General features: G+C 40.1%; 1 protein-coding gene across 1 annotated transcript in view; it reads right to left on the bottom strand.

Moving 5' to 3' along the window:
• The window catches only part of LOC121936682 (transmembrane 9 superfamily member 2-like), a 43,420-nt gene that overhangs the window by 29,821 nt on the left and 3,811 nt on the right, over positions 1-9,788 (bottom strand). Inside the window, exons 2-6 of the mRNA XM_042479145.1 lie at positions 7,604-7,671; positions 6,713-6,806; positions 5,301-5,428; positions 4,841-4,970; positions 2,372-2,499 (exon numbers count right to left, since the gene is read on the bottom strand). Of these exons, the coding sequence (XP_042335079.1) occupies positions 2,372-2,499; positions 4,841-4,970; positions 5,301-5,428; positions 6,713-6,806; positions 7,604-7,671 (548 nt within the window). The remainder of the gene's footprint in view (positions 1-2,371; positions 2,500-4,840; positions 4,971-5,300; positions 5,429-6,712; positions 6,807-7,603; positions 7,672-9,788) is intronic.

Genomic DNA, 9,788 nt, shown 5'->3' with positions numbered 1-9,788 from the left:
TTTCGTATCCCGAAAAATTCGTAAGCTGGGTAATTCGTATCCCGAGGTACCACTGTAATAAAAAGATTTAAAAAGTAATGTATTAGCAGTATATTACTCTTATGTAATGAGAAGAAACTAACATGCTACATTTTTGTTTAAGAAATTATTCCAGACCCTGGCCTATTCTGAACACAGTGGTCAAATACTGACGACAGGTATCAAAAAATAAGATGCACAGATAGTTAGAAATAAAGATGGCACAAAAGATTTAATTATGCCCCCTTGTGGCACTCACGACACTGATTATAAAGCATGCAACATGGCACATTTAGACAAGATATCCATTACACAGACTCAGATGTATTCAAGGAATCTCCTGCAACTGCGCTTAACAAACAATGCACTTTATATATAAAAAATTAAGGGTCCAATATACAGTCGCCCCTCCTAGTTCGCGGATCTCAGATACGCGCCCTTGAATATCCGCAGAGGGGCAGCCTCTGCTATTTCCTATGGTGCGCGCGCCCTGGCCTATGAGGCTTGAATATGCGCAAGCCTCTGTTTTCGCAGAACGGATCCCCCTGCAAAAACAGAGAGCCTACTGTAATGGGAAAGGTTATTTAAAAAGTGGTTAAAGAGTGGTAAAGGAATACAAGGCCTGAGTAGAATCTAAGATTAAGTTAGTAATATAATGAGGGCCTAAATACCCTAAAGGCACCAGATCTCATCTGATCTTGGAAGCTAAGCCTTGGTTAGTACTTGGGTGGGAGACCGCCAATGAATACCAAGTGCTGTAGGCTCTATTTCAGAGGATGGAACTAGCAAAACCACCTCTGACAATTCCTTGCTTATGAAAACCTTAGGAAATTCATGGGGTCACCTATAAGTTGACAGGCAACTTGAAGGCGCACCCATACATACATAAAGACAATCGCACCCCTGGAAATTCTTCTTTTTAAGTTACTATTACTTTTCTAGAAACAAAAAGCTATTTTGCTTCCAGATTCAGCTATTCCTGAACTTCAGTTTAAAAGGGAAACGATGATTCTAGGTGTGCAATGAAACCAAATGCATGATGACAGAATTGGGGGCATACTCATCAAATTTGCAGACGACACCAAATTAGGAGGAATAGCTAATACTCCAGAGGACAGGATCAAAATTCAAAACGACCTGAATAGACTAGAAAGTTGGGCCAAAGCTAACAAAATGAAATTCAACACAGAGAAATGTAAGGTACTGCACTTACAACACGGAGAAATGAAATGCACAGATATGGGATGGGAGACACCTGGCTGAACGAGAGACTTATACATGTGAAAGGGATCTGGGAATCCAAGTAGACCACAAATTGAACATGAGCCAACAGTGTGATGCGGCAGCGAAAAAGGCCAATGCAATTTTAGGCTGCATCAATAGAAGTATAGTGTCTAGATCAAGGGACGTAATAGTGCCACTGTATTCTGCTCTGGTCAGGCCCCACCTGGAATATTGTGTCCAGTTCTGGGCCCCACAATTCAAAAAGGACATTGAGAAACCGGAGCGTGTCCAAAGGAGGGTGACCAAAATGGTGAAGGGTCTGGAAACCATGTCCAATGAGGAACGACTTAAGGAGCTGGGGATGTTTAGCCTGGAGAAAAGAAGGTTAAGAGGGGATATGATAGCCCTGTTTAAATATTTGAAGGGATGTCATACTGAGGAGGGAGCAAGCTTGTTTTCAGCTGCTCTAGAGACTAGGACCCGGAGCAATGGATGCAAGCTGCAGGAAAAGAAATTCCACCTCAACATTAGGAGGAACTACCTGACAGTAAGGGCTGTTGGACAGTGGAACACACTCTCTCAGAGTGTAGTGGAGTCTCTTTCTTTGGGGGTCTTTAATCAGAGGCTGGATGGCCATCTGTTAGGGATGCTTTGATTGAGAGTTCCTGCATGGCAGAATGGGGTTGGACTGGATGGCCCTTGTGGTCTCTTCCAACTCTTTGATTCTATGATTCTTCCCATTTAACATATGAAAGCAAAACAAAGGACGGAAACAGCCATACTCTAAGACTTAGCACAAGATCAGTTCTGACCTAAGGGACTTTTGGAGCTGGGGCAATATCTTTTGAGAAAGCTCTGGTGAATTAGTAAAAGCAACTGAGTGGGCTGTGATTCAAACAGAGAGAGAAAGTTATTAAGCTCACTTTTGTTTTTCAACCACTTTGTAAAGATCATAACTAGCACACACACAGAATGACCCTCAGTAAATAATTCCTTTGGGAAGACACCCCCCCACCTTATTTTTTTCTCTACGTCAGTGTATCCCTCATTTTTGTCTTCTTCCTTACCTTCTTTTAGGCAAGTTTTAAACTTCCCAAATCTCTCTAAAGCAGCAAATGTCCCAAGTTACCTTTTGGGTTCCAGCCGAGCTGTAACCAGCCGAGCTCCGGGCCAGTTCTCATCCTTTCCACTGTGGTATGTGATTGTGATATCAACGTGGTTGAAGAGATAGAAAGTATTCTTCTTGTTGAACTCTGACTGAAAGATATTAAAGTACTATTAAATGCTTTCCGAGTTTGTTTGTTTTACAGCAACAAGCATTTGTCAACCACCATGGGTAACTACAATGTATCTGTATTAAAATAATAACAACAACAACAACAACAACAACAACAATAATAGATAGGTACTGATGGCAACTGAAGTATTAAGTAATTGATTCTCACAGAACAGGGGCAGTAACATGTCACTGTGGATGCAGGCTTAACTTGAATTTCTCTAATGCCGAGTTTCTTTCTTGTTATATTTATCATTTTAGGGTTTTGATTCTAGGGTTTCATTAAATACCTTTAAAAGCAATGTGACTGTTATGCTCCCATTTCTGCAGTACTGTATTCGGAGTAAGGCACATTTTATGGGCTTTCACAGGGGCATTAAGCCGCTGGAACATACAGGAAGATACAGATGGCATCTTGATGTACAAACAGTCTTAGAGCTTTCAGTTATCTTTTGGACAACAACTCCCAGAATCCCCATCAGGTTAGCTAAGAGATTCTGGGACTTGTAGTCCAAAACTTTTCCAAGCTCTTTTTTCTTCTTGGAGTGGTATTTGGACTAGAACACTTCCCATTCCATGTCCCATAGATACCTTCTTTATAACAAATTATTCAGGTTTTTATTTTTTCATCCCTCTATAGCCTCTTATGAGAATGCATGAGTGTTATCTGGGATACAATATGCACAGCAGCCCTCCATTTATGGCATAACAATGGGCCCTTTCTTAATAAGGAGGAATGCGTTTAGAATAGCTTCATCATCTATTCCAGAGAGAATAATGTCCTTTCCAAGGGCAAAGTAATGAGGCTAAATGAATTTGGGAAGACTCATTGTGCGTTGGTGTTTCAAAAGTATCAAGCTTCAAGTACTGAAAACATTTTTTCAACCCAAAAAAGCTGCTTTGGATTGCAATTGCTTTGACCGCTTCCAAAAATCCACAGTGCTGAAAAAGATCTGACAGTATTGCCTTACACTCTCTTTTTAATGACATGGATATCAACCATTCCTTTTTGTGGACGAAGCCTAAACCACTAGAAATAAAAATGTACTCTCCAGCCTCTGCAAATTAAACTTTTAGAGTACATATGTTTCACTATGTTCTCTTGCAATTGATTGCTGTCTTGGTCCAATGCCTCATCAATACAAATAATATATTTATAGCCAATGTAATTTGCCAGTGCAGAAAAGGCATTAAAGCGATTTCTTTCCCATAAGAGAAGCAAGCTTTACACCAGTACAAGACATTACATTGATGGCTCTTGCAACTCCAGAGCCATGAATACTCAACTTGTACTTTATTTTGTGCATATGAGGAAGGGTGGGCTACTGTTGGAGGCTAAGAAACTGGAGACCCAAGGAGAGGCCAACCCCCATGCGCTGCCGACTGCCAAAATCTTTTTAAAATAATGTCCCTAAATGCCCAACACCTTCTAGGGACTATGTGGGCCTTTCCACCATGTTTTAGACCCCCCCCCCAAGGCATTTTAGGCTTAGGAGAATCCTTTTTAAATGGTTCCAATTAGACCTATTGAATCAGGGGACTTTACGTTATCTATTGCCTCGTGATTTGTAGCATACTGTCCATATGTTGATGATGATAAATGATGTCTCATTTATGAGTTAATTTTAGTTATGATCCAAAAGTCAATAGCTGAGTTCAAAACAGACATAAAAGCACTCAACTGAACTGCTTAATAACCCCAGATAGCTGTATTTGCTATTAACATGAGCGACTGCTCTTTATGATAATAATGATGTTTGAAATCTTATACATACTTGTGGATATAAGTCCCACTGAACTTGATAGAGTTAAAGTATGTCCAAGGAACATATTCAGGGAAGAAAGACGGGGAAAGGGAGAATGTGTCTCCTCCATACTTTCTGCATCTTAAAATTTTAGGCTTCTCTCTTTCTTTATATATATTATCTTATAAAATTAATATGCAAATAAAAGTGGAGAGAGAAAGGTGCAGTTGCATACCCCTGCTCTAAACCTTTATTTCTATTCCAAATGAAAAGCAAACTAAGGCTTGTGTTATTTCCTTCTTTCATTATCTTCCCTGAGAACTCTCCTCTGATGGCAGAACTATAATCCAAACACAATTTACCTACTCACAACGTCAAAGTACAGTTTGCTTACATAATGCCTTGCAAAACAACAGCAAGCCATGATTTCCATTTCTGGTTTGGTGAATATTTGTAAACCAGAGGGTGATATTAGTTATGGTGTTCTGTCACAACAATTTAAAGATTCAGAACAACAGTGACTTTATACCCGACACCTTTCCTGAAAAAATTAAAGAAATTTGTTTTGATCACTTACATTGATAATGCAGGCATCTTTTGGCCGGCCATCCAAAGCAACAAAGCATCCGATTGGAAATCCTGGATTACAAAATTTCTGCCCATCTTCCACATCATAACACCAAGTCACTGGCATGTTATCAACAATCCTGAGTAAGAACAAGGTTGAACTGATCATTCTACCGTAGACTTAAATGGCTCTCCAGTTTATAAGCAGAGCTGCTTTTAAAATACATTTTCCAAGTGACAGAATTATGTCACATTCCTATGATAACTGTATTAGCTTTTTCTCCCATTTGTTATGTGTAGAATCCTAGTGGACTGTTAATTTTAATCCTTTAATTCCTTGTCTTGCCCATGCATTTAAATTAATTTTGTTGTATCCTTTTCTTCTACAATGCTGATAATAGACCACAATAAAGAATGAACTGAATCCTTTCCTGAAGAGAACAGTGATGTTAGAGAACAAACCCACTTACCAGTGATGCTGATAGTTCAGCTGCATCCCTTTCTTCAAAAAATCCAGTTTATTTTTGTCTTCTGCTTTTGTTGGATCATAAGATTTCACACAGACTGCCTTGCACTTTTCCTCTTTGTTAAATATAAACTAGTATAAATACAAAGGGTTGGTTTTTTATTCCATGATGTCAAAATACACATTTTTACAGGGCAGCGGTTTTTGTAAAAAATCTTTATCCCCAGTATTTAAGGGAATCTACTAGAACTTAAAAGTTACAATTTAACAACTAAATACTAATAAAGTCTGCTCAGTGATATGTTCTGTTCAGTACTCCCGTAAATAAACCTCTTTGTCCTCATCCTCTGTCACACACATAGTATGCAGCCTCAAAGATAAGCAAGCAAGGAGCCATCATACAGGATTTCTGAACCACACAAAGGGTTTCTAGCCATTATGAACTAGCAGACTAAACTATGGGCCTGAACAGACAGGCCAAAATAAAACTGCTTCAGGTAACTTTGGAGGTATACTGTTTAAATGATACACACATCTTAAGAGGCCAGAAGCTGAGCCAAAGCTATGCTCTAGTTCTTAGGGCTGGAGTGTGGCTTTGGCACAGCTTCTGGCCTCTTAGCATGCAGCATTTAAACAGCATACCTCCAAAGTGACCCGAAGCAGCTTTATTTTTGCCTGTCTGTTTGGGCCCTATGACAGATGCTTGAAAGAGGTGGAACAAGAGGCAAATACGCAGAAGGACACATTCATTATTTTTCTGATCTGTAAAAGAACCATCCAATTGGTCAATCTTGTGATCCCAGTATTGACCAGGAAGATTCCCTTTGAAAACTCAGAGAAATTTTCAAAGAAGTAGCTGTGTTTCTCTCTTGCAGCACAAAAGGCAGGAAAAGAAGAACAAAATGACAAGTTGGTTTATATCCAGAAAAACGCACGCAAATATAAAAACCAATTAGTCTTTAAGGTGCTGCCACATTCGTTTTCCCTCAGAAACAACTGATCTGGAGTGCCACTAAGTGAGCATGCCTGCTTCCTGAGGCATTTGAATTCCTCAATTGCACCACACAAATTGTTATTTTTAACCATGGTAAGGTAAGATGGGAAAATGCTGCTTATTAGTTATAAACAGCATTTTAGGCAACTTGCTGCATGGGAAATGAATATGTTGCTGAATCATGATCAGCACAGTATCCCAATACACATGACTGCAAAAGGACCAGTGCCTAAGACCAATTTGCACCGACCATAATTTCAAAAGAATGATTGAACCTGAATGAACCCAACCCACCATTCAGCATTTGCAACAAAGCACTATCAAGCGGAAACAGTGCGCAAGTGATCGGAAACAAGACAAGAATCAACAGAACTTAACCACAGAAAACAGACATCCAAACAGTACTGAATGGCTGCAATAACCTTATAGGGCGACGAAGCTATTCTCTCTCCAAACAAAACTTGTCCGAGGTTTTCTGAAGGTCTTTTTTCTGTAGCATCTTGACAAAAGTCAAATCTAGGAGCAAACAAACAAACAAACAAAGATGAACGTTACTTTCTTAACAACAAATTTACCTTAACATTATCCTCTTAACATTAAAAGAGCTACACTTACAGCCAGCTTCTAAATATTTTATATTGATGAACTGTTTTCCAGTTACTTTAGTGTTCAAACACAACAGCAAATCTTGCTTGCATTCACCACAGTTTTGACTGCAAACAATCATGCATATTCCAGCTACACAGGCACACCTGTATGTCCTCCTTCTTCAGTTGCCTTCCCAAACAGCTGCCTGTAATGGGATAGCAACATCCCAATCAATCTGTTCAGATACAAAGCTAAGCATTAGTACCTGCTGATAAACCATGCTTTCTCAGAGGTGTTGCTTAGCTTTCTGAACTACTGTTGATGTTGTTGCTGTGTGACTTCAAGTCATTTCTTATGGCAACCTTACAGTTTATCCATCATAGGATTTTCTTTGCAGAATTTGTCCAGAAGGGGTTTGCTCTTGCCTTCCTCTGAGGCTGAGAGAGTGTGACTTGCGCAAGATCTCCCACTGGATTTCCATAGCTGAGCAGGACACACACCGTGGCCTCAAAGCGTCGCAGTCTAACACTCAAACCACCATGCTCTCTTCTGAACACTATGCCCAAGCCAATTCCTCTTCATACGTTTTCTCAAAAGCGGAGTCATGATTTTGGTTAGCAGTTACCAAGCATCCCTTAGGCTCTGCAAATCGGACCTCGCTCGGCTAAAATAAATACTTTAAGAACAACTGCAAGACTGGGCTAATGTAATTGGAATATACTTACGCATCATATTCATAGGGTAGAACTGATTCAACGGAGTCCAGTCTGTTCACAAACAACTCGATTTGTGACTAGAAGAACAGAAAAAAATGGTTTAAATGTTTTCAACAATATAAAAAAAGATTTTTAAAGAAAAAAATGCAACATAAATATAGTACAGTCACTCCTCCATTTTCTCCGGGATCCGTTCCAGACGCCCCACACCAGGAAAACAAAAATCCACCGATATTCAAGCATGCACCCATTTTAAGTCCCTAGGTTTGCCCCTCGTGAGTAAGCGATTCAAAGTCCGCACAAGCAGAGGGACGGCTATAAAGTATTTCCCACAATCAACAGCTCTAGAGAAATAAAGGAACCACACATTCCTAACCACATCTGCTCAGAAATAAATCCCATTGAGCTCAGTGGGACATATTTCCAAAAAATGTCTTCCTGAGGCTGCTATACACCAAATAGGCTTAATTGACAGTAAACCTCATTGGGATCAACAGATCTGACATCCTAGTTCTTCTGTGTGAATCTATGACTTCAGTCTGATGTCCCACAACTTGCTATTGGAACACTGTATAACTTTTACCGGATTTAGTCCTACCTCCTTCTAAGAGACGATCACTTGCCCCTAGTCTTGCCTTACTAATCAGATCCTCACCCTCCCTGTGTCAACATAGAGGACACAGGACACCGCGCCTTGGAAAAGGGGATGGGCAGAAGGTACACCGGAACCTGCCAACAAGTCTCAGGATGTCTTGCAAACAGAAGGCAAGTGTTTCTGATTCCTAGCAACAATTACAGTAAAAGCTTTTTTCCTCCTATATTAAATGGCTCAAAAAGAACCAAGAGTGGATTCTTATATTAAAGGATTGGTGACCTTAGTTCCAATACTGGTCATATGTTCCTGAGTTGACTGTGCCAACTGGCACCCTGTTTCTTGGACTGCGTCTGCACTGCAGAATTCATGCTTCTAGGCACCACTTTAACAGCCATGGCTCAGTGCTAGGGAATTCTGGGAACTATAGTTTTGTGAGGTAAGTCCAAAACACACTGCAGAAATAATCCAGTCTGAGACCGCTTTAATTGCCCTGGTTCAATGCTTGGGCATCCTTGGAACCGTAGTTCTGAGAGACATTTAGCTTTCTCTGTCAAAGAGCTCTGGGACCACAACAAACTACAATTCCCAGGATTCCCCAGGGCAGTTAAAGCAGTCTCAAACTGGATTATTTCTGCAGTCTGTTTTGGACCATAGTTAACCTTTCTCTCTCGGCTCTGGTGCCACAAAACAAACTAAAAATCCCAGGATTGCACAGCATTGAGCCATGGCAGTTAAAGCAGTATCAAACTGCACTACTTCTGCAGTGGAGATGCAGCCTTCGTGACACTACACCTGCAAAGTCTTAGATGCACACTTATCATTCGGAAGGGCTATATATTCATCATTGAATACCAGTTAAAATACAGACTTAATTCCTGCCCAGCGCGTCACGCCGCAGAAGCAAAGACCTAAACTTTGCTATGGACTTGGAGGAGGAAGTACCAGAAGAAAATGGAGAGGGCAAGACCCGAACAAAGCACCCGGATCCCTCTTTCTCAGCCAGCAGTGCAACCAGTTGCTCCGGCTGAATTGGCCTTGTAAAAGCTTCGCCAAACACAGCCTGACTCCTTGCACTACTGAAGGAACTTGTGATTGTGCAATACAGGATAGAGATCTAAAGCAGGACATTGACTGAATATTGAACTTGGGGCTTTCTCAATGAGCACAAGGGCCAAACGTCGACTGAATCAGAGATTTCCTTCTGAGCCAGCATTTTTATAGCAGTCAGAAAGTATGTTTTGCAAGATATGGAACTGGAGAGTATAGCCTCAGTTTCTATATAACTATATATATATAGAAACTATATCGATCTCTCTTGCCTTTTTATATAGAATCACCTTAGCACTGTATGTATATGTGTTATATAGATATATGTATATACTGTATAGCCTCAGCCTCAGTTTCTACATCTATACTGAAACTTTGTCTCTTTCACCCCAGTTTATATAGAACCATCCCAATGTGTATGTGTAATAGAAATATGCCTGTATCTATATAGGAACTATATCTAACCCCAGTTTATAATCCCTTCAATATGTGTGTGTGTTAGAGATAGATAGATAGATAGATAGATAGATAGATAGATAGATAGATAGATAG

This window comes from Sceloporus undulatus, chromosome 7, assembly GCF_019175285.1.
Source record: "Sceloporus undulatus isolate JIND9_A2432 ecotype Alabama chromosome 7, SceUnd_v1.1, whole genome shotgun sequence".
NCBI classification, from domain to species: Eukaryota; Metazoa; Chordata; class Lepidosauria; order Squamata; family Phrynosomatidae; genus Sceloporus; species Sceloporus undulatus.
The sequence above is the reverse complement of the archived record's forward strand: the minus strand, read 5'-3'. Positions and strand labels throughout refer to the sequence as shown.